At 39.2% G+C, this 24,724-nt stretch overlaps 2 protein-coding genes and 1 long non-coding RNA gene across 12 annotated transcripts in view; 1 reads left to right on the top strand and 2 right to left on the bottom strand.

The window, feature by feature from the left end:
- The window catches only part of LOC103551985 (uncharacterized), a 40,074-nt gene extending 31,904 nt beyond the window's left edge, over nucleotides 1-8,170 (bottom strand). Inside the window, exons 1-4 of one of the 3 annotated variants that reach the window (XR_011534669.1) lie at nucleotides 8,021-8,170; nucleotides 4,827-4,959; nucleotides 961-1,070; nucleotides 149-380 (exon numbers count right to left, since the gene is read on the bottom strand). This is a non-coding gene — a long non-coding RNA (uncharacterized lncRNA). The remainder of the gene's footprint in view (nucleotides 1-148; nucleotides 381-960; nucleotides 1,071-4,826; nucleotides 4,960-8,020) is intronic. The other 2 variants (XR_011534670.1, XR_545131.2) reach the window with 2 other exon arrangements.
- On the top strand, nucleotides 8,096-24,688 carry KRR1 (KRR1 small subunit processome component homolog). The gene is made up of 10 exons (XM_008521729.2): nucleotides 8,096-8,376; nucleotides 10,975-11,147; nucleotides 12,914-13,048; nucleotides 13,243-13,368; nucleotides 13,459-13,542; nucleotides 14,677-14,733; nucleotides 15,897-16,067; nucleotides 17,895-17,972; nucleotides 18,075-18,168; nucleotides 20,627-24,688. The coding sequence occupies exons 1-10, from the start codon at nucleotides 8,292-8,294 to the stop codon at nucleotides 20,764-20,766; spliced, it is 1,143 nt and encodes a 380-aa protein (XP_008519951.1). The 5' UTR covers nucleotides 8,096-8,291; the 3' UTR covers nucleotides 20,767-24,688.
- The window catches only part of GLIPR1 (GLI pathogenesis related 1), a 46,213-nt gene continuing 43,127 nt past the window's right edge, over nucleotides 21,639-24,724 (bottom strand). For 6 of the 8 annotated variants that reach the window (XR_011534668.1, XR_011534666.1, XR_011534667.1 and 3 more), the window contains 2 exons: nucleotides 22,018-22,044; nucleotides 21,737-21,915 (listed from right to left, as the gene is read on the bottom strand). Coding sequence is in view for 5 of the 8 variants with exons in the window: in XM_008521723.2 (XP_008519945.1) it covers nucleotides 21,811-21,915; nucleotides 22,018-22,044 (132 nt within the window). In the remaining 3 variants the exon portion in view is untranslated. Of the gene's footprint in view, nucleotides 21,916-22,017; nucleotides 22,045-24,724 lie in introns of all 8 variants that reach the window. The other 2 variants (XM_008521724.2, XM_070599977.1) reach the window with 1 other exon arrangement.

Genomic DNA, 24,724 nt, shown 5'->3' with positions numbered 1-24,724 from the left:
TTTAGCAAATAATTCCTCTATCTTTCTTGGCCTAAGTAATTCTTCAAGTGTGTGGCTTATTTTAATGAAATGGTGGCATGGGAATCAGGAATGGTGATGGATAAAACCCAAAAATCTATTAATCCCTTGGATAACTTATTCTACTTACTGTAGTACACAGTGTGCGCTTATGCCCCTCTCACCAGCATCCATTCCCCTTCTTTTGGCAACAGCTCTCGATTTCCCCTTGGGAATCATTCCTTCCTATTCTCAGCTCACGCGGTTCACATGGTGTGGTCCATCTCTGGCTCCAGCAGGTGACTCAGGACTAGACACAATTCTTAGGAAGAAAGAAACTCTTCTTCTGTTGAGGATTTAATTCTGGAGCTGCTAGTAGACATCTTTGTTTCAGAATAAAGACAACACGGAAAAAGCAGAAGTGAAAGATGGAAGAGGCGAGAGAGGGGGAGAGTGAGAGAGATCTGTAGAAGATGGTTGAGAAAGAGCATGAATGTCTCTATGACACTGTTGAGGTCCTAGATCCAGTTCCCAGGTATGTAGGACAATAAACCTCTTTTCTGTTATTTTGAGTTTCGATGACTTGCAGTCAAGGGAATCTTGAGAAGTGTACCCATATGCAAGTATCAAAGCATACCAAAATGCTAGTTGTAGAAGGCGTGTGCCTATTTACTCAGGTAGAGGAGCCCTCCATGCCCTCTGCCGCTCCTGGGGAGCTCTAAGAGCCGGGGACCTGAGCGTCCACAAGATCAGATCCAGGCTTCTGAGACCCTCCTCTCATGTTGCTTTAAGGCAAGGGTCCTTAACCTGATAGCCTTGTCCTCTAAGGGTTCCATGAAAGAGCGTGACACGTGTGAATATCCCATCAAACTGTGGGTAAAATGTTACGGGTACCCAAATATATGTGCTTCTCTGGGGAAAGGGTCCATAGATGTCATCACCTTAGTGAAGAAACTGGCATACCAAAAGAAGTTACAATCCCTGTAAGATGATCAAAGGCAAATGTGCAGTCTTTAAGTCTGAATTTTCATGTCTCTCATGTCCCAGGTGGCTAGACTTTCCAATCAGAGAATCTGAAACAATGAAGTGATGTCACAATCTGATTAACATCATGAAATGGCTTGTTTTAAATTAAGCACATTAAATGTTTGAAATACTTCATCTAAAAAATGTGTTTCATTGCTGCCCTCGGCGGTGACTACCCTCTGAAGGATGGGAGAGGCATATTGACTTAACAAACGACTAGAAATCTGCTTCCTGGAAAAGTTCAGATATTCCCCCAGTATCATGTAAACAAATAAAAGACTGTAGCTTGCTTGTTCTATTTGCATAAAATAATAATTCTCAGCAGTATCAATACATTTCACATGCCACTGATTAAATCTTGAATATTCATGCATGCATAAAAAGCCTTCTGTTGCCATGGTGGAAACTAATATCATGAAATGTATTCTAGCTTTCCTTTAGGGAGAAGGATATTATAACCGAAAATTAAAGCAAAGCTGTTGCTTATCAATAAGAACAACCAGGAAGACAAAGAGGGAAGATTGCCCTGGAAACAGTAGGAGAGGCTAGATTAGATTCCCAAAGAAATATTAATGTTTTGGGGGCCTGGAGCCTGGAGAGCCTAATATTCAAGTAGTAATGAGTGTCTTTGGACCCAAAGCATCCATTGTACATACAAGTACCATTGTTTGTTCGGGTAATGAGACAACAGAATTCCAGAATGACAGGAGCAGAGTTGAGAAAAATGGAGCAGGATTGCCCACCAAGGAGCCCAGCATAATCACCAACAGCCATCTGGAAACTTTGGCTTTTGACAGTAGACAAGTTCAGCTCTAGGTGGGTTAAAAGAGTAGAAAACAACTTTGCTTTCATTCCATTCCTGGTTAGGAGTAAAGTCCTTACCGGCCCTTTGAAGTAGAATGACAGGAATTAGGAACACCGATAGAACCGAGTTTCTTAAACTTAGCACTACTGACATTTTTGGGTTAGCTAATTCTTTGTTGTCAAGGCTGAAGATTCTTGGACCCTACCCCAGTCCTACTGAACTGTAAACTGGGAGATCACCCTTCCACGTGATTCTGAGGTTGGCTAAAGTTTAAGAACCAGTAACCTAACTCAACTTGTTGATTTTACAATGGAAGAAACAGAGGTTGGTCACGTGCCTACTCAAGATGCAACAGCCGGTTGGCAGCCAAAGCAGTCCACCACACCTCCTCACCCACAGAGTTTGCCAGGCGCAGCCTTGCAGGAAGAGGTGGATGTCCTCCAAGGATAGTTCAACCCAGCACCCCGACACATGAAACACCTTGCTGCACGGCAGAAAACATTCCGAGACTGGTTGAATACGTTTCTGAGATTTGGCCTCTCTCCTAGATTCTCAGGTTTCCTAGACTTTCATGCAGAATACTTCATTTTTTATTGATATTATTTTTCTGAAGATGGGTTAATAACATGAATAATTTACAGGTGGCTGCTTTATTGTGTCTTTTCCTTGTCAACTGTTATCATTAGATCCCTTATATTTTATTTTTTTAAAATTTTATTGAGATTATGATAGTTTACAACCTTGTGAAATTTCAGTTGCACATTATTGTTTGTCAGTCGTGTTGTAGAGGCACCACTTCACCCTTGGTGCCCACCCCGATCCGCTCTTTCCCCTGGTAACCACTAATCTGTTCTCTTTGTCGATGTGTTTAACTTTCACATATGAGTGGAGTCATACAGAGATTGTCTTTCTCTATCTGGCTTATTTCACTTAACATAACACCCTCTAGGTCCATCCATGTTGTTGTGAATGGGACAATTTTATCCTTTTTTGTGGCTGAGTAGTATTCCATTGTGTATATATACCATACCTTCTTTATCCAATCATCAGTTGATGGGCACTTAGGTTGCTTCCACGTCTTGGCTATTGTAAACAATGCTGCAGTGAACATAGGGGTGCATGGGACTTTTGGAATTGCTGATTTCAAGCTCTTTGGATAGATACCCAGGAGTGGGATGGCTGGGTCATATGGTATTTCTATTTTTAACTTTTTGAGAAATCTCCATACTGTTTTCCATAGTGGCTGCACCAGTTTGCATTCCCATCATCAGTGTATGAGGCTCCCTTTTTCTCCACAACCTCTCCAACATTTGTTACTTTTTGTTTTGGTTATTTTTGCCATTCTAATGGGTGTAAGGTGGTATCTTAGTGTTGTTTTGATTCGCATTTCCCTGATGATCAGTGATGATGAGCATCTTTTCATGTGCCTATTGGCCATCCATATATCTTCTTTGGAGAAATGTCTGTTCATGTCCCCTGCCCATTTTTTGATTGGGTTGTTTGATTTTTCGTTGTTGAGTTGTGTGAGTTCTTTTTGTATTATGGAGATTAACCCTTTGTTGGATATATGACTTGCAAATATTTTTTCCCAATTGGTGGGTTGTTTTTTTGTTTCAATCCTGTTTTCCCTTGCCTTGAAGAAGCTCTTTAGTCTGATGAAGTCCCATTTGTTTATTCTTTCTATTGTTTCCCTTGTCTGAGGGTTTATAGTGTCCGAAAAGGTCCTTTTAATACTGATGTCAAAGAGTGTACTGCCTATATTTACTAGATCCCCCCTTTTTTTTTTTAAAAAAGATTTTATTTTTCCTTTTTCTCCCCAAAGCCTCCCAATACATAGTTGTATACTTTTAGTCGTGGCTCCTTCCGGTTGTGGCATGTGGGACGCTGCCTCAGAATGGCCTGATGAGCAGTGCCATGTCCGCGCCCAGGATCTGAACCGGTGAGACCCTGGGCAGCTTAAGCGCAGCGTGGGAACTCAACCACTCAGCCACGGCGCAGCCCCTACTAGATCCCTTTTTAATATGCAATCTCGTGGAGTTAGAAGAGGCCTTATTTTTACAGCCAAGTTATTATTACTGTCATTGATGTTGCTAGATATAGGCTGATTTAAGATGTTACACCTTTCTGTGAGGTTGAGTGGACTAGAAAGCAGTTTATGTATGTTGGAAAATAAAAATGTGTCAATCCTGATAAATAGATGGCAAGCAATAGGATATACTAGAGTATATGAGGAAGCCATATGGCATAAAACGAATTCAGCCTGACCTCTTTTTTCCAAAAGGGCCTGACGTGGCCGTTGAGCACACACTGTATATCTGCTTTAAGTATTTGCTATGTCCCAAAGACAAGAACAAATGCCCTTAAGATAAAGATGCAACTTCCCCCACATTGGCATTTCCTTAAGGATAAGAACCACTCCCTAGGCTAGGAACTGATTGCTGTGCCCACCCTCTGACCACCCAGCTCCAGACAACAGACCTCCTACTTCCTGCGTCCATCCAGACAGCAGACCTGCTACCTGCTGTGTGAAAAGTTGTGCTGTGCCAGCTAGGCAATCTCGTGACTGTTGTAAAAGGCACATTCCTATCATATGGGATGTATGCTCTTTGTTCCAAGATAGTATATGACCACTCTGTACATTCCTCTTCTTTGGTGCCCTTCTTTCCTCGGGGAAGGAAGGCCCCAGGCTAGTTCACAGATCTGGCTCATAATAAATTCACCCCAATTTTGATTTATAGAATGATTATAGATTATTTTTGTCGACAATCCCAAGTATTTGAGAAACTCCCTCTTGATTACTTATTTTTTAAAAATTAGGAAAAAAATAGATTACTGTGCAAAAATCTTTTTTTATCCCTCGTAAATGAGTGTAGAAATGTTAAATGGAAAATAAACCACACTTATTTGTTCAGTTTTTCTACTCTTTTTAATAAGGGATAAACAGACCCTTCCTCCCCCAACATTGTTAACTCACATCCCAACTTCTCTGCCCACTAACCTCTGGGTTAATTTTGTGGGAACTGAGGTCTCTAATTCCAAAGGAAAGTTGTGAGGCCAACTTGCTTTTCACGGGAAAGTGAATAGGCAGGGTCAGAGCTGGTGGAACTCGGCATCTCTAGGAAGATGGCCACCTGTGGGCGTAGATTAAGAAGCCAAGGAAGGGAGAAGTCACGATGAAAACGGGTCTGCCGCTGTTGCTGCGACACAGACAGGACTTTCGTAGCCCAGATTTGTGCCAAGAAACCGTTCAGAGATGGCAATTTTCTTTCCCTTTTTAGCGTTATTTGTGCAATTTCTGGAAATAACCTTGCAGATCTCAGTACATATTTATATTCAGATTTCCAAGGATGTTAAAATAAAACGATGTAAATTGTGATTGATTTACAATGGTACCATTATTTAAATTGCCATCCTTTGAACAGCCTCTATACTGAGAAGTAACTTGGTCAACATTTTGGTCACCATCATTTCATATACTTCCCTGTGCACACGTGCACACACACACACTCACACACAGAGTTTGATATAAACAGGGTCATATGCATGCTGTTTTATCATAGAATCCTACTTTTTTAAACTCTTTTTGCCTACTTCCTTTTTCTTTTCTAATTGCCTTCATCCCTAAGGTAGCCAGCCTTATAAGCTTGATGTGTATGTTTCCAAACTTTTTTTCATTGTTCAATCACATACAAATATTCGTATATATACAGACACACATATATACACACATATAATTATTATTATGTCCAGCACATAAAACAGAACCAAGTATTTAGAACAGTGCCTGAAACATTATAGATGCTCAATAACTATTATTGAACGAATGGTTTGCTTTATAAAAATGACATAATATATAATTATTACCTAATTATAATTATACATGATATATAAATTTATATATATTTAAACAGAAAGATGGGATAATAATAATATATATAATTATCCCATCTTTCTGTATCTGGCTTTTATCACTCAATGCCTTAGTTATCTCTTCCACATAGATTTAATTAATTCTTATGAATGATTGCATAATATCTCACAGTTATGAAGGTAACATCAATTTATTTAACTATATCCCAAATTGATAGCCAAGATGCTTTCACTTTTTTGTCACTATAAAAAAATAAGAGCTAGCACCTATTGAGTGAGTACCACATGCAAAGTATCTTTTTTTAGCATTTTACATGTATAAAGTCACCGAGTTAAGGCTATTCTCCCCATTGTAGGCAACTGAACAGGGGTCGGTAAGAAACTTGCGCAAAGCTATATAGCCAGTAACTGGCAAACCAAAGTACCAGCAGTGGCTCCAAAGTACCTTTCACTGAACCAGTTCTGTACAGGCAGTCATCCACATAGCTGTACTTACATCGTAACGGAATGGTGCTTTATTTCTAGCTGACAGTTTCCCAGGAGTGGAATTACTGTGGAAGAATATGTGTATATTTTACATTGATAGATTGTTTGCACAAAGGCAGTAACAGTTTACATTTCCACCAGCAGTGTATGATAGTTCCCTTTCCTCCAGTAGATTATCATTTTAAAAATATGTTTTTATTACTTCGTTTTTTGCCCATATGGTGAGTGAGAAGTAATATTTCATTGTTATGTCTATATGCTTTTTTTTTTTTTTTAAAGATTTTATTTTTTCCTTTTTCTCCCCAAAGCCCCCCCGGTACATAGTTGTGTATTCTTCGTTGTGGGTTCTTCTAGTTGTGGCATGTGGGACGCTGCCTCAGCGTGGTCTGATGAGCAGTGCCATGTCTGTGCCCAGGATTCGAACTAACGAAACACTGGGCCACCTCCAGCGGAGCGCGCGAACTTAACCACTCGGCCACGGGGCCAGCCCCCCTATATGCTTTTTTGACGATAGTAAAGTTGACTATCATACGTTCATCAACCATTTGGATTTACTCTACTATAAACTGCTGTATCAGTCAAAGTTTGCCAGAGAAATAAAATACACATTTATATATATGGAGGCCTGGCAAGTCCAAAATCTACCCAGTGGGCCAGCAGCCTGGAGACCCAGAGAAGGGTTGATGCTGCTGCTGAAGTCTAAAAGTATGAGGCTGAAAACCCAGCTCTCCTTGGACACATTTGCAACAACGAATCCTTAGTGTAGTAGCCTTCCTAGAGGTGTTAATGGTCAGACTGTCTGGACTTGAAGTCTAGCTCACCACTTACTAATGACTGAGTTCCTCAAAATAAGGATAATAAAACTCTGCTTCCTAGGGTTCTGGGAACATTGAAGGAACTGCTTCTCACTTTTTAACTTTCACCTGTTGTTACTTGTCCTATTAAAGGCATTTGTCATTGCTTTTTGAGCAAACTGTTAAGAATATAGGAATGGAATCACTGTCATTTATAAGACAGGATAAAAGAAAAATCTTAACATAATCATGTGTCTTGGGATCTTCTTTCCCTAAGAAACAGTCCATTTTATACATGTACCTCATATATGAAAATCTAAATTTTTATAGAAGATACCCAAGGATGGATTTCAGATCAACGTTCTTCTTTTCACTAATACACGGAATTCAACCTGTCAAAGACTTTCCCTATTTGTGCTGCAGGAAATTTTAGAAAAGGCAAGCAATAAGACCAATCATCAAAAGAAGTCTTACCTTTAGCACATCTAAGAACATTTGGATTCCCAGAAGTGTAAAGATTCATAGTAGCGCTGAACTTCACCCCCTGAAGTCAGCCATATGCAGTGTTGGGGTAGACAGGAGTTAGTCATTTTGGGAAATCTTAGGCTAGGTGAAATACTTCAGAACTGTAGCTTAATTACTATCCCTCTGGCTTAGAAAGAGAAATACCAAGACCCTAGAAAATTACCGTAAAAACAAGAACTTTGAAAACTTCCCTTCCAAAATAGTATCAACCTTGGAGAGATTTGTTTTAACTTTGTTTTAAGGATTAGAAATGTAAATAAAGTGGCGGGCACAAAGTAGTCTCACAATAAATGGTAGCTATTACCGTCATTTCCTGCTGTTCAAGACCATATATTCCCATATTTGCACCTCCTGCCAACGCCTAGCACTTATTTGATGATCATATAAATATTTATCGAACGAATAAATAGGTAACATCAATGACGGCTGCATCCTGTGGCCAAACCCTGGAGTCAGGCGTCCCAGGTTAGACACTGGGCCCACGAGAAAACTCCAAGTCGGACAGCCTCCAACTTACCCACAGTGCGGAACTACAATTCCCAGCATGCAGTCCCACGCCGCAGTTGCAGCGCCTTCGGGAAGACAAGTCTCCGGCTCTCCATTGGCCACGCAGGAGAAGCGCTGTATTGAGCAACTCCCCGGGCTCTGGCGTACGTGCCACGGAGACTGCGCACATCTGCCCGTCTGAGTTCTGCGGAACTCCTTTTGAGTAGAGGGATTTTTAGGATTAGAATCCGGTAGTATTTAAGAACCGTTCCATTTCCGGTAACCCGGGAAGCAATTTGAAGATGGCGTCCTCCTCACTGAACGGGCCGGACAGGGCGGCTGGGAAAAGTGAGTCTCGGAGGCAGAATGCGAAGCCGGAGGACCGAGGTGAGGCGTGCAAGAAGCGAAGCCTGGGTCTGGGTGTGGATGGGACTGTCCTTTGGCTGGCTGGGGACGCGCACGCCGCAGGGGGCCGTTATGTGAGGTTGAGTTAGGTCCTTGCTGACGCCGGGGGCGTTGGCTGGACCTGCGGGACCGTCCGGGGATGGGGCCGGCCACGTGTTCCTAACGGGCTGCTCTCGCCGGAGCCCCCCGAGCGGAGGCGTTGCGGACTCCTCCCTCTGGAAAGGCTGGGCATGCGGAGATCGCGGGGGGCGCCGGCGGCCGGGGCTGACGTCGGGCGGGAGGAGGGGGCCGGGGCGGACGGCAGTGAACTCTGGCGCGGAAGGAGCGACACAGGCCGGGGGCGGCGCGGCGCCTGGCGTGTTTGTCAGCTCGGGGAGATATTTGGAACGTTTGCACGATCCCTGTTTGTCAGGTTGCTCAGATGTCGGACGACTCAGCTCCTGCTCTGTAGACTGAGGCTGGAGAAATAGCCCGGGGTCTGAGCAGCCAGGCTTACTGCAAGTGTTTTGCCTTGAGCTCTCACCCTGTGGGCAGCACAGCTGTAGGTGTGTTGTTGTTGTTAATTATGTGACGTTCAGAGCGGTGCAGCTTAAGGAAGAAAACCACGCGGGAGGGCGGCGCGCGGAGAGCCTTCAGCCGGGTCGAGCGCCCCGCCCCCTGCGGGCGCCTCTCGGGTCGGATTCTGTCCTTCCCGGGACGTAAAGGAACAGTTCTGAATCGTGTCGGTTATTGTGTTCTCTTTCTTCGTAATCTTTACCACCCACGCACAAAATGGTTGGGATTTGTTTGTTTTTGAATTTTATAGGAATGAAAGAGGTGTGTAGGCATTTTTCTACGTCTTGCTTCTTAGGTTTGTCTTTGTTTTTGTTATTCAACCAGGGTGATACTTGCAGCTGTAGTTTATTCTTTTCACTTCTGTGTGATGTTCCTTTGTGTGAATGTACGCTAATTTATATTTTCATTCTACGCTGCCGGACTTTTGGGTGATTGCCGTTGTTTGCTGCTATAAACATCTTTGTAGATATGTCCTGGTTTACACGTTCAAGAGTTTTTGGAGGTTATGTACATGCATTGGAATCCTTGAAGGGCAGGGTATGTGGGGGTAGTGTGCAGGCTTTCCCAAAGGGGTTGGTGCCCGTTTACGCTCCCACGAGCAGTGGGTGAGAGTTTTCATTGCTCTACGTCCACACTGAGACTTGGAATTGTCCCTATTTTGAATTTCTGTCGTTTTGGTTAGTATGAAATGGTGTCTCTTTGGGGTTTTAGTTCAGACTTTCCTTGTTACTAATGAGGTTGCATATCTTTTCACGTGTTTGAAAATGGGGCTATTTGTACCTATTGTGAAACTCCTCTGTATTTCTTTTGCCACTTTGTTGCTTTTTAAAAAAATTCCTAGCCATTGAAGTGTTTAAATTGGATAGGGACTTGGTCAGATATGCATTTTAAGTACCCCCATTGTAGAATTTGAGTTTTTTAGGATATTGGGAAGTGAATGGTATATGAGGACTGGCTAATCCGCTGTGATTTGAAGGACAGATAGCAAAGTGGATATGAGTATCAGAACCGGAAAGCGATTTTACCTGACTGGAGTAGATAATATGGGCTATAAAGACCCGTTTTTCAGACTTCACTGTGCATAGGGATCTCCTGATGAGATTGTTAAAACAAGATTCTTCAGCCTCATCCCAGAGATTCCAATTCAGTAGGCCTGGGCCGGAGCTGAAGAATTGCATTTCTAACAAACTCCCAGTTGATGCTGATGCTGCAGGCCAGTGGATCCTATCTTTGAGTGGTACTGAATTAAAGTCTAGCTGTTGGAGGTTCCTTAAATCCAGGACCAGAAGTTGTAATAAATTATGTGGGAGGTAATTTGTAGCCCTTAGGAGGCATTTTGTTTTAATGAAAGGAGACCTGGACTGAGTCACTTTTGTGTCCCCTTAGGCAAGTCACTAATCTTCTTGGAATGTCTTTTATAAAATGGGAAAAATAATACTGGTTCTTTCCACTTTTCATGGTTATCATGAAAAGTATACAGAAATAAAGCATGTGAAAACTCTTTGGAAAACCTGAAACTCAATATCAGTGATTATTAACTGAAAGTATACACCCGAATTTCGGCTTTTAAAAGTTTTGTGCATGCGTGTGCCTGTGCACACCCATGCACAAATATATACACACACACATACATAGGCTCCACTTCAGGAAAGTCTGAAAGGTTACTTATATTTAAAATGGGCCTGTAAACAAAATGGTATTAGAATTTTCAACTCTAAGGTAGTGTAGTACAATAGAAATTTGAGTACCCACTGTCTGTCAGGCGAATGCTAATTGGTGTGGATCCAGGGAGAGTCCCTGCCCTTAAGGAACTTTGTCTTATGAGGGGACAGGAGTGTATACAGATAATTTTAATACAGTGTGTTGATGATAATGAGAGGTGTGTCCTTTGTTAAATAATCTAAAAAGCGTGGGATGAGGAATTGTAAGGAGGGTATTGGGAAGCTTGTAAATATAAGCATATGTGTTCAGAAAGTGTCCAAAAGGAGGTTGAAATCTGATGTGTAAATGTTCTCCCCTCTCTAGATGAATCCGAACTCCTCACTGTTCCTGACGGTTGGAAGGAACCCGCTTTTTCCAGAGAGGACAATCCCAGAGGACTCCTAGAGGAGAGCAGTTTTGCAACTTTGTTCCCAAAATATAGAGAGGCTTACTTGAAAGATTGCTGGCCGTTGGTTCAGAAAGCCTTGAATGAACATGTATGCATATTTTATATATTTCTTTGAGATTTTGCTTTCTTATACCTTGCCTTTTAAGTAAGTGTGTGCTGATGGATTTTTTTTTAAGCTGCTAGCATAACTGGTTAATTTGGTTCCTTTTGTATTTTAAACAGCCTAGATAAACTTTGTTCTTATCCATTTGTTTTTAATTTTGGGAATAACAGATTACTTTGAAAAATTCACATACGTTTAAAATTTTGGGGACTGTCTGAGACTCACCTGTGAACTCCCAAGTTTCAGAGTGTCTGCTCTTTGCTATGGTAGTTACACTGTACCTAGACAGTTTGATTTGAGGCATGTTCTTGACAAATTGCTTAATTTTCATTTAATTTTTAAATGAAAGGTGTAGATGTGGCCAACTTTCCCATATTTGTTGCTGCTGCCATCCTCCTAGAGCAGTGTATTTGTTTTTGTTTTTCAAACTATGGATTGAAACCTATTAGTGGATCAATAAGTCAAGTTAGTGGATATAATGAGCCTTACATAAAAGTGACTATTACATGTGGTAAGGGTAAGTATCATTTTCATGAAGCTTTTGTTTCATTTCTGTGTGTGTGTCTGTCTACTAGATTGTGACATAAAATGCCTTTCTCAACTATGGGACCGGTCTGGAGTTGTTTGTGCCCGTTGGGTATGAGAGTGGGTCAGCAAACTGCAGGCTCTGTCTTACAGCTGTCTACACCTGGGACTGGACTCTCTTTGTTGTTAACTCATAGAGACCCAACCTTATGTTGAATTGTTCATCACTCACTATGTTGAAATAGTCTTCAGATTATGCTCGTAAGACAGAAAACGGCGTTTTTGTTTGTTTTGTTGCCATCTGGTTCTTCCTATTAATACTTAATGCATAATTTTCCAGTCAATTACTGCTTCTTTCTGAACCTGTGATCATTTGTTTTTACTTTGTATTTAGCTAATACAAACCAAACTAGAAAAAGGATTGAAAGGGAAAGTCCGTTCTCAGTCTTAGGGAGCAGATGGTGGATGAGAGCTGGCTCCAGGATAGGGAAGCTATGTAGCTTTACTTTCTTTTTTCTTTTTTTGTATGAGGAAGTCTTAATACCAGAGTGAATCTTCCTCCAATAGATGACTTGATTTTGTCTAGATGCCCGTAGAATTTTTTTTGTCTTTGAAGTCGATTAATGCTGAATGTGTTTCAGTGCTCAGCAGTCAGTACCAACTTTTCCTGAAGTGATGTGTTCTTTCAGTCTGTAAATTGAAGTTTGCCTTTATTTCAGTAAAATGTCCTAGTGTTACAATTTAAAATTTTTTTTCCTATTCCATTTGTCATATTCTCTTCAGAGACACCAAATATCCTTATTTTGGATTTCCTTTATTCTGAATGCATTTTCATCATTCTCTCTTATCCTTTTGATACTGTATTATGTATCTATTTATACTGTATATAGGTTTACATTTTTATTTTGGTATTAAGTATAGCCTCATTTGGATTTATTTATAGTTTTTAAACTGCAGATAACCTGTATTCCAATAAGTACAACATATTCTAAAGCCAGGTAAGTGTAAATGGCTTCAATTGCTTGACTTTCTGTATTCTTTGAAGTATGAAAGTAATCAAGTATTCATTATTTATATTAACTTCCCAGCTTATTCAAGGAGGAAGTTGATAGAATTTGAGAGAGCTTAATTCACAGTGATTAATAGTTTGATAGGTTAGGCTCTGTAATTATCTAACATTGCATCCATTTTTAGACAGCTGCTTCTTTTCTCTTTCCTGTGTGTAGCACGTTAATGCAACGCTGGACCTGATCGAGGGCAGCATGACTGTTTGTACAACAAAGAAGACCTTTGATCCATATATCATCATTAGGGCCAGAGACCTCATAAAACTATTAGCAAGGAGTGTTTCATTTGAACAGGTAAATTTAGAATTACAGAGACTTTGCTTTATTTGCATAAACATTAGAGAGCATATAACACTGCACCCCTCCCTCCCTCTTTTTCTCCCTCCATAGAGTTTTCATTTTTCTGCTTAGATATCATTAACCTGGGCTCTGAAAAGAATGTATTTGTAAAGAATATTGATTTAGTATTTTCCTTATTTTCCCAAAAGGCAGTACGAATTCTTCAGGATGATGTCGCATGTGACATCATTAAAATAGGTTCTTTAGTAAGAAATAAAGAAAGATTTGTTAAAAGAAGACAACGGCTCATCGGTCCCAAAGGGTCTACATTGAAGGTACTTTTTATCAGCGGACTACTTGAATGTCTTTCTCTATCATTAGTTTTTCAGTGTACTGAATTTCACCCTATTGTCCTTTTGATATAGGCGTTGGAACTCTTGACAAACTGTTACATTATGGTTCAGGGAAACACAGTTTCAGCCATTGGACCTTTTAGTGGCTTAAAAGAGGTGAGAACTATTTACTATCTTCAGTTAGTTTTTAGCAGAGAACGAATTAAATAATTTGGTTATAATATAATGGTTCATTGGATAATGTATTGTTTTATAATTATTTTGTTTATTTGGAATGTGCTTGGTTTGATTTCCCATTAGTAAATACTTTGTACTTCATGTAATTTGAGGGAATCATCACTCCAGGACCCTATTATGGGCAACCTTTGGTCACTACAGAGGCGTCCAGGTTTGAATTAGAAGGTCTGCCCGTCATCACTCCTTCCACTACACATTTTAAATGGGTGTGTAAGATCTTAGTGTGCAGCGCATATGAGACACATGATGTAGTTAGGTGTGCTCAAACGATCGGAGAGTTGGAGAGATCTTGTTATTTGCAGTAACGTATAGAACCAGTAGAGGTCAGACTCTGAAATCTTCTTTTCCTTTAAGATGTATTTTCTTTTGTTTGAATTTTAGTGCAGTGTTTAATGTACTTATGAACATTTTCTTTAACTTAAGTGTTACGAGAAAATCTGTGGAGCAGATACTGTCTCTGTTAACTCCCTTTGGCGCTGCTGTTGTCCGGATCTGGCTGTGAGGTCTTGCTTCCTTTCCAGGGCCTTTGGTAGTAATTCTCTTGTACTTCTTTCTCATAAGTTATCTTCCCTTTTCTCATGGGACAGTAATAATTTAAATGCATTGAATACTTTATAGTTTTGTAAAGTCTAAATATGTTATCTTATTTAATTCTTACAACAGACCCTTGAGGTAGTTTTATTTCCATATAACAAATGACAAAGCTGAAACAGGAAAATTAAGTGACTTTGCCATGTGAAGCTGCAGTCCAATTATTTGAGCCCACGTTTTCTGACTCTAAATCCAGCCCCTTTCCCCTAAGTTGCACAGCTCCGAAGTGTTGTGTTAGTTCTGTGTACCACATTTTAGCAGTAAAGTTGGCAGACTTCATTGCATTCGAGGGAGGTTGACTATTATGAAAGATCTAGAAGTCACTCAGAGCAGTTAAAGGAACTGTTATATTCAATTTGGTAACCATTGCCTGCCTCACAGCGTATGTTGTAATATATTAATTTCCTTTTATCTAGTTTATTAAATCTTTATAAATGATTCATTTTTCTTTGCAAATTTCAGGTTCGAAAAGTAGTCCTAGATACAATGAAGAATATTCATCCAATCTATAACATTAAAGTGAGTGTTGATTATGGATTACTGTAACAGTGGTGGTCAAATTTCTTTTAGCTACAGAAATATTTCTTGAAATTATATCTTTTATGAAAGTCTGATATACAAAACAAATAAAGCAGAGCTATATTTGGATAAATTAGACTTCAGCCCACTCAACTCTACCCTAGTCCTGTAGTTAGATCCTTGGAACCTTGGGCCTCTGTGGAATACAGTTTGAAAACTATTGAAGGGGACACTGTAATGTATTATACAGTTTTAATGCAAAGAAAATGTTTCATAGAATTTGTCATCGATGACATCAATCCAGTTTTCTTAAATTATGAGCCCATATACTGTATTTAAAGATGTGATCTTTCAGAATTGTGTTTTTCTATTAGATAAAGTATAGACTATTTCAGAGTGCATTAAAACCTTTTTTGGAATTTAACACTCAAATTATAGACTCAGAGAGAGATCTATTATATCCCTGTGTGCACAGAGCTCCTGATGGTACTTGGGAATGTAACCATGGTAGCGTGAGCTGTTTTATGATGGGAATTTGTTAAGCAGTCCACTTAAATTTGATGAAGTTGAGTTAAAAAGTCACTCATATTGGGGTAAAAGAAGAATTTTGAGTTACATTGGGACATTAAAGGTGAGAGCTAGTCTTGTATCTGATGCCTGGTTTGCATCCTCTGATGTTCCAGTGTCTGTAAAATTCACCTGGTGTGGGGGAAATGTGAGAATATTGGTTTTGTCTGAGCTTGAGAAAATTTACTTTTTTCTTTCCCTGTGATATTTCAAGTGCTCCCAAAAGCTTCCTGCTTGCAGGGAACACTGCTAATTAAGAGCTCTCCCTGCTGTTACTAAGTTGAATTTTAAAGATTTTCAGGAAATAATGTTTGAAAAGCTGAATTAGTCTCATTTTCATCTCAATTTATTTATCAATGCTGCATTTCTTAATCTAAATTTCTGATGGTTTTCTGATGCTTGGTTAATTATACATGTTTGAGATTACATATTTTTTCTTTATGGAATTGGTTTACTCCTACTGAAGAGACTAAGAACTGTTCCTTCTTTTAATTTTATTATTTATAGGAACAATATTTATAATGTCTTAGTTTGAGAAATATATGAATTTTGAAATTAAAAACTTTTACTTTGTTCATATATTGCCATGACTAAAGACCTTAATGATTAAACGAGAGTTGGCAAAAGATTCTGAATTAAGATCACAAAGTTGGGAAAGATTTTTGCCACAGTTCAAGCACAAAAATGTGAATAAACGCAAGGAACCGAAGAAAAAAACTGTTAAGAAAGAGTATACACCATTCCCACCACCACAGCCAGAAAGTCAGGTCAGTATTAAATGTTGAATTTCTTTATGTGAGGGGAAACCATTATAATCTATTTTGTCAGAAACTTTATTGAGGGTATTTTAGGTGGAATTTCTGTGTATGTGTTTGGGTGTGTAGAGAGAGAAGAAACTGAAGGTAGGTGTAAATAGGCTTATTTTGAGCCAAGTCCATGGGGTGGGGATTGGGGGCTTTACATTGTGAGTGTAAACTACAAGGTGGTTGGTGTCACTTGTGTCTATAGCCACTGTAAATGTTCCATGGATGAAAAATCCAGTGACTTAGCCCACAGTACTCTACTGTGCTTTAGCCTCGTTCCTCCAATGTGGATCAGTCCTAGAAGTCGACTTCTTCCCGTAGTGTGGCTACCAGACAGCTGGAGAAAGTCAGATCTTTGGATTCTATCTACTCTAAATTCAGGTTTCTCAACTCACATAGGTCTTCAGGACTGTCTGGCAGTTGTGTGTATCCTCTTAATTCTTTAGGCACCCTCCCACTCCTAGCAGATGACAGTGCAGTTTATTTTACTGAAATAGTTAAGACCATCAGGCGGGAACTCCTTCAACTTCCTCTTCTCTCACCTTTAGCTGTTTTTTCCATCTGCATTAATCCTTTCTTAACCTGTTCTTTGAATTCTGTTTTCACCTGTTTCCTGAGGGATCTTGCATCGTTATTCCCTGCCTTGGATGTATCTTAAAGTCTTCCCTTTTTCCTAGTTCTTTGGCTCAGCATATAAATCCATCCCTTTCTGTGTACTGTCTAGTCTTCTCCACAGCCTTTGTTTGGAGTTTTTCAGGGAAGGTTCGATGAAAGGTCAAAGGGAAAAAAGGCATGATGATTATCATGGTGAAAAAACAACGCAAGTTTTGGATCATGAGTCTACACTGGAAAAGGATGAAAGTGAAGCCGGAAAGAAACTGATAGTAAAGTGGGGTGATCCAGTTACTGACCCATGCTTCCCCGACACCTGCCACACTTCTTAGGGCCCTGTCCTGTAGTTAGTCACTGTCCTATCTTTCTTCCCTGCGACTATAAGCTGCTTGAAATGGTGATGTCTGAGTTGACTTATTCTGCCACTTATTTGCTCTGTGACTATGGGAAATTTATTTAACCCATCCATGTCTCAGTTTCCCTGTACATTAACTGGGGATAATGATAATACATATCTCAAAGAATTGTTAATGAGTATAAAATGGATTAGTGATTGTAAAGAGCTTAGTAACTGTAAAGCGTTTAGAATGCTGCCTTAGATATAATAATGCTATGTAAGTGAGATAGATCACTTATATATGTGGAGTATATATTGAATGATTGAGCTGGAGCTTTCTCTCATTAGTATTTAATTAGTCACCAAATCCTGACAATTCTTGTTTTTCATTTTGTCTGCTGCTACGTTTATCCCAAGCTTTCATTTCTTCTCCATTCTTCTGTACCTTAGAAAATGCTGCTTTGGTCTCTTCACTCTCAGAACCCTTCAAGTCATTTCTAATCATCTCACCTCCTTTGCCTGGCATGCAAGTTTCTTTAAGCTTCCCCAACACTATCTTTCCAGTTTCCTTTCACACTTTTCTGGGTCATTGACCTTCCACACCATCCAAGGCTGTCTGTTGTGTATTCTGTGAACATATCACCTACTTTCCTACCTCCATGTTTTTGTGCCTGCATTCCCCTCAGCTTAGAGTACATTTTCTTTTTTTTTATGTTGCTTCCTTTACAAATTAATCATGGATTTTTGACCCCATTGTCTACCTCAGGGACATTGTAACTTTCTTAGGAAATGACTTCTCATCTGTATTATTCTGATGTAATTGTAAATACCAATTTCAACAGATCGATAAAGAATTGGCTAGTGGTGAATACTTTCTGAAGGCAAGTCAGAAGAAGCGACAGAAAATGGAAGCAGTGAAGGTAAGACTGTCACTCACAACATTAATAGCAAACGTCAGAGAAACTGAATTCCTGCTTACCTATAAATTGTGTTTTACTAATGTATTTGTATTAATAATGTAGGCTAAACAAGCAGAAGCGCTCAGTAAGAGGCAAGAGGAAAGAAAGAAAGCTTTTATTCCACCTAAAGAGAAACCAGTTGTGAAACCGAAGGAAGGTAATGCTTGTTTTCCAACACTTGGTATGATGTGAAAGTCTGTTATCTGAAGAGCAAACTCATAGGGAATTTGTCTGAATCTCTTTGAGTGTTCAGTAAAGAAATGACCTTATCTTCCATCAGTTCTCTTAGCACGTCATTAGTAACTAACCCTAGGGATAAGAGACAATGAGGTCATGTATAAATTAGGAGCAGCTAATGCCTGCTTAAGAGATCCTAGATTGACAGTCCTCTCCTGACCTCCGGTTGTGCTGGTGAAGGACCCTTTGTTGTGAAAGAGAGAAGCCAGAGCGGTGACTCCTGTGAAAATAAACGTAGAGCAGGGAGGGCCCTGCGCTCTGCTCTCCTTCCTCTCCGACACCTGCTCGGAAGTGGTGCTTTTCTTCTCTTTGCCTGTGTGATCTGTGGCTTCAAGTTTGCGTCCTCTGTGGTCAACATGGATTTCTCATCGCCGTGGGCTGAAGGACACCAACAAGATATCAGGAAGGTCTTCTTCAGGGGCTTTTTAAAAAGGCACTTGTGCCTTTTCTTCTCCCCTGGCCTCATTTTGATCTATCCGCCCCTCTTTTGCATGCTCTTTCCCACTAATGAGACTTGTCCTGTTCCTAAGGTAACTCCCAAGTGGCCAGTGCACAGTGAGGGGAGGGGTCAGTGCTGCAGCACTGCACATGACCTGTTGGTCAAAGCTGGGTGCAACATTACTCTTTTAGTATCTTAGGTTACATCAGTGATAACAGCTTTAAAAATACTGTTTTACTTTGTAGATCATTGGTTATGTAAAAGTTAAAAATGTTTTCAGCATTATAATTTCCAGTTTGTACAATCTGTCACTTGTGTACTTTGAAGGTTATTCAGTAGGTGGTTTAATTCAGTGTATCACAAAGAGCAAGATTTCCTTCTTTTTAATGGCTGAATATGCGACAACATGGATGCAACAACGTGGGCATTATGCTAAGTGAAGGAAGTCAGAGAAAGACAAACACTGTATGATTTCACTTGCATATGTGGAATCTTAAAAAAACAAACGAGCTTACAGATAGAACAGATTGGTCAGAGTGGTGGTGGCCGGAGGAGGAGGATGAAGGGTGGGAGAAATATGTGATGGGAGCGAAAAGGTATAAAATTCCAGTTATAAAATAAAGGAGTCCTGGGAGGGCATGTACAGCATGGTGGCTAGTTAGTAATACCGTATGGCATATTTGAAAGTTGCTAAGAGTAGATCTTAAAAGTCCTCATCATGAGAAAAAAAGACAGTGATGGATGTTAACTTATTGTGGTGATCATTTCATAATATATACAAATATCGAATCATTATGTTGTATACCTGAAACTAGTATATAAGATTATGTCAGTTATACCTCAATAAAATAAAAAATAATCTCAGTTTCTAATGATTAAAAATGTAGCTGTTCCACTATAGTGGAGACTTCAGATCTCTGCCCCTCACCTTGCTGGGTAGTTTGTCTGATGACATTTGATCTTGTGATACTTTTATGCTCTGAATACTGTTCTTTAAAAGCTAAGAGAAAGTTGCATTTTTTTTCTCTGCTTCCTTTCGTTTTTTTTGAGGAAGATTAGCCCTGAGCTAACATCTGCTGCCAATCCTCCTCTTTTTGCTGAGGAAGACTGGCCCTGAGCTAATATCCATGCCAGTCTTTCTCTACTTTATATGTGGGATGCCCACCACAGCATGGCTTGCCACGCGGTGCCATGTCCACACCGGGATCTGAACCAGCAAACACCAGGCGGCCAAAATGGAACATGTACACTTAACTGCTGCGCCACTGGGCCAGCCCCTCCTTTCTCTATTTTGTTCAAGCTTTTGGCCTTGATTGATTAGATGGTTGGGTTCTGTTAGGAGGAGGACCTCCAGATACTCTCATTATTATTTTTATTACCAAAATCTTGTTAAATAAAATACTACTAGTCATTCATTGAACTAATATTTGGAAAACTTTATTTTTAAATTTTTATTTGTGGTTTTAGATGAAGTAGATTTTGCATATAGCTTCATGATTAGTTAAAATTATTGAAGCTAGAAGGACAATATGTAATATTCTTCATGAAATGTAATTTTCAATTATTTTAATGTGCAAGATGGAAAATTGGCATATTAATGAATGCACTAAAGTTTTAAAATACAAGAGAGTAAAAATCTAATCTCAAGTATAATTTAAGGAAAAAATGTAGTTTTAATATAGTTGAATCTAGTAATTAGTTCAAATAGCTAAACTATAATGCCGTTTTCATGTATACTTTCACGAATGTATTTTTTAAGTACTTTATGATTTCTCTTAGTTTGAAGAAATTTCTAACTTTCCTTCAGGCAGGTGTTTTATATTTTATAACATGACCTTTCAGTTTATAACAGTACTCTGAAAGTATTGCCCTAAAATATGTTATGTTTTATTGGGTAAAATCTAAGTAATTATAGACATTGTGTTCTTAATTTGTCTAGCTTCTACTGAAACTAAAATTGATGTGGCTGCCATCAAGGAAAAAGTTAAGAAAGCAAAGAATAAGAAGCTGGGAGCTCTTACAGCTGAAGAAGTTAAGCTTAAAATGGAAGCAGATGAAAAGAAAAAGAAGAAAAAGTAACATACAGAAAAAAAACTGAACTAAAACTTAATAAGCTTTCTCCTTTTGTAAAGGATTTTGAGATACTAGGGCATTAGTTGCCTTATCTGATGAGTATACTCTGATGATTTTTTTTCTGAGTTTATTTTTTAGAAAAGTGTTTATATAAACAGCTGTTCTTTATAAACATAAATTATTGTATTCTTGATGTGTTTTTTGAAAAATTTTATAGTAGAAAGTGGTATATATGCCTTTGTATATTTTGCATCTAATCTGTTCCAGGTGGGTTTTGCCTAAGCATGATTTTAGGATTAACTCTTTAGGTGGTTTATATAAATATTTTTTGGAATGTGGCTATTGTAATTAGCCATCAAATCCAGTGTCTCATGCCATTCGTTAGTCTTTAAATCATGTCTCAGCATTTGTTTTGAGGAAAATAAATGCAGATTTTTCAATGTGCTCTCTAATGATAACAGTAAACATTTAGGCATATTCCTTTTTATAATCTCATTTTATGTTTCGTTCCAAGATGAAATAACCGGTAAGCAAAAAGCAAGGCCTCTTAGCTCAAATCCTTAATGCCTTTTCTATTGAGTCTGAGGAAGTGGTAAACCAGAAGCATATCAAATTGCAGGAGAGTGGGGAAAAGCAGGTATTCAGAGTTGAAGCAGCACGCTCCCAGTGAGGCAGAACTGTGTTTACTGATGAGGGCCCGGGGGTTATTGGGAATCACCCGCAGCTAGCTTGCTCATCTTACAGATTGAGAAGCTGAGGCACACAGGGACTGGGTTACGTACTGACAGTCACCTGTGGCAGCCTGAAAACAATGGTCATTTCACAGAAGAGTAGAAAGTAAAGATGAGTTTATCCTATAGATTTAGGAAGTTGAATAGTTTCTTTTGATCAAAGGTTTATTGCAACAACATTTTTTTTCTGAAATGTTTTAAAATTTGAATTGAACCCAGTTATCTTTTAAAGAGCCATATGAATGTTTATTTTTTTTTTCTGGATTGTATGAGTTCAACAACTAAATATGAGGGTATCTGTGCTTGACCCAAATGGTAATTATAACACTGAGTAATAGAATTGGCGGACTAACGATGAGAAAGAGAGAGAGGTATCTGTTACGTGAATATAGCGGCCAGTCTGGATACACGGTAGAGTAGTAATCTGTGAAGTAAACATAAGATATCCTCTTAAATGCTGTTCCTCAGAATGCAGTAACATAATTCAGTAGATCTTAATGAAACAATTTAAGATTTATATACATACGTGTGACTTTGTCTCGCTGTGGGTTAGCTATAAAATCAGAAGAAAGAAAAATTAAAAGAGTAGGCACTGGTGAGGCTTTTGTTGTTATTTTAAAAAGCCAAGTCTCTAACGATAACCATTACCTGTGGCTTTGGCTTCACTGCAGTGGTTTTCACAGGTTAATTATTCAAGATGTTTTTGTACTAACTGTGCTAACTTGATATTTTTATGTCAACTTTTTATATAAACTATTTATATACCACCACTAAAGATGGAAAATCATTTTACACACCATAACCAGCAGATAATAAATATAATTTAAAAATAATTAAAATTAGTAATAGTGTGAGGAATTTATTTAAATATTTTCCTGTAAATCACTTCCTCCCTGAGAAGAACGATACTGTTTATGATCAGTCAGTAACAGAAAAAGCTGCCTCCCCCTCACCTGTCCCAGTGTGTCCTTACATTGTCAGTACGTCCTTACATCGTCAGTACGTCCTTACGTTATCAGTATGTCCTTACATCGTCAGTACGTCCTTACATCTTCAGTACGTCAGTACGTCAGTACCTTGTCAGTAGGGCATTTGGCTATGGAGTCATAATCATGCCTCTCCTTTCACTGACCTTTCTTCAGATTTTAACATGCAGAGCACTGGGAAGAAAATCGCACATCTGCCTTAGCCTTCTTGATACTACTGTATTAAAAGAGTCAGACATCTTTTCCTCATCAGTTCTCCACCAGCTGCTATTGGATTCCTGTGGTGGAATCATCAAGGAGCTGACCCTCTGGGTACTTGTGAGCATCCCTGATCATCATATGTGTGCTCGGGCTTTGTTGATGGTAAATTAGCATGAAGCTGCTGCTGCTGCTTTAGCTTTTCTTGGCAGTTATAAAATCAAGGATGTGATGTGCTAGTTACATTTTTTCCTATGTATATATTTTTAAAATGTTAAATATTTCAACTATTGAATATTGAAACACGACCCCTGTACTAGCTAAAATCATCTGGTGTGCTGTCTGTATGCCCAGCATAGTTTGCAGAACTGCCCTGATTTGGCCTCTGTGGGTATTTGTTGAACTACCAGCAGTATCCAGAAGTCCACTCCAATGTTTGCCCTGATTTGTTGGAGACGGACTCTGTTAAACAAAAGCTATATCCTCTAACCCTTACCCTACGCACGAATCAGCCTGCGTTTCCCTTTATCTGTCTGAAGAGCCCAGGGGCTTTTCACTGTTGGACTACAGCTTTAATTTTCTGAATTTTATCCCACAGGATTAGAGACCATCTCAAGTTAGATCTCCAACATCAGAAGCTGAAACTCCAGCACTTTTCTCCCTGTTGTCGTGGTGGTGGTGGTGTTACTACTTAATCTAGATTTTTAAAGGGAAGGAAAGATTTTTCTAGGAAACATGCATTCAAATTAGTGCTTATTTGCCAGCCAGAGTAGGCACTTTGGATACAAAGGAGAATTGACTAGGCATAATTCCTGCCTGTTTGTAATTTATAGTCCAGTGGGAAAGGCAGCTAACCAGTGGCAACAATTAAATTACTCTTCAAATAATTTAAAATGATTGTCTCACTTTTCATCACTGATTTTAAAGAAGCATCGTGAAGATTGTTCATGGGCATAAAGACATACCACCTAAAAATGTGGGCATAAAGAGAACACCAAAACATCAAGAGTAAACTCAAGATTTGGAATTACAGGTAGGACGCACTTGGGGACAGATAATGTTTGTTCAGTGCCATGGTGTGCCAGGCCCTTGTTCTAAATATAAACATTTCTTTCTTTTTTTTCCCTTGGTTTGTTTCACCACACCTGTGAAAAGGTACTGTTGCTGTCATCCGCATTTTATTGTTGAGGAAAGAGGTCCAGATAGTTGCCCAAGGTCAGTGCGTGGAACTAGAAATTGACCTCGAGCACATTGTTTCTAAAACCTCTGGTTTTAACTCCTGTGTTACTGTATACTGCTTAACTTGGAAAAAATAATACTATGCTTTGTAGTGTTGTAGCAACATGAAAGGAGAACTTGAGTTAATATGTCGATACTCTGAGGAGAGATTCCTTGCGTTATGGCTATGTTACCGAGTTCTCAGAACTGATAAGAGTGAAATAAAGAATGGTTGAACTGGGAGAGAAATGACTGGCTCGGAAAGTTAGTCAAAAGTGTTGCATATCTGGAGTAAAGATGAGAATTCAGTGTTTACAAATCAGGAAGGGAACAAACAGTTTAAAAGAATTTTATAATTTTAGACCTGGAAGGGACCTTAGAAAACATGTAAGCAATGGAACACTTGCCAAACAAGATATGTGCAGTGAAACTCCGTCCACGCTATCCTCGCTCTGGTCTAAGTACCTACCCCAGCCCTGGAGCTCGCAGGAGTTCACTTGGTTACAGATGTGAACACAAAAGTACTTATAGGATTTGCACAACTAATAGCTTAATCGAGGCTTCCCTTCTTTACCCCATGAGAAAACATGAATTAAAATACTGGGATGGAAGGGGAATGTGTCTGGACAGGAACCATAGATAAACTCTTGGCCAGTTATGTATTAATACTGCAAAATTACACAATTTTAATAGGAAGTTCACTGAAGCATCCTTGGAAAGTTATCTTTATTGGCTTTCTACACTGTTCTCATTGAATGCTGTCTTGCTAATAAAAAATGCCACATTGCAGCTTTATTTCATTTGTTTAATTCTACAGATGAAAATGCAAGC

This window comes from Equus przewalskii, chromosome 29, assembly GCF_037783145.1.
Source record: "Equus przewalskii isolate Varuska chromosome 29, EquPr2, whole genome shotgun sequence".
Taxonomy (NCBI): domain Eukaryota; kingdom Metazoa; phylum Chordata; class Mammalia; order Perissodactyla; family Equidae; genus Equus; species Equus przewalskii.
This window is presented reverse-complemented; position numbering and strand designations above follow the sequence as displayed.

Bases quoted from the DNA above. Each gene is read 5' to 3' on its own strand.
- KRR1 (XM_008521729.2), top strand. From the start codon at position 8,292: ATGGCGTCCTCCTCACTGAACGGGCCGGACAGGGCGGCTGGGAAAAGT. The intron at 13,049-13,242 runs GTAAATTTAGAA...TTTTCCCAAAAG, and splicing joins GGAGTGTTTCATTTGAACAG to GCAGTACGAATTCTTCAGGA. The intron at 17,973-18,074 runs GTAAGACTGTCA...TTAATAATGTAG, and splicing joins AGAAAATGGAAGCAGTGAAG to GCTAAACAAGCAGAAGCGCT.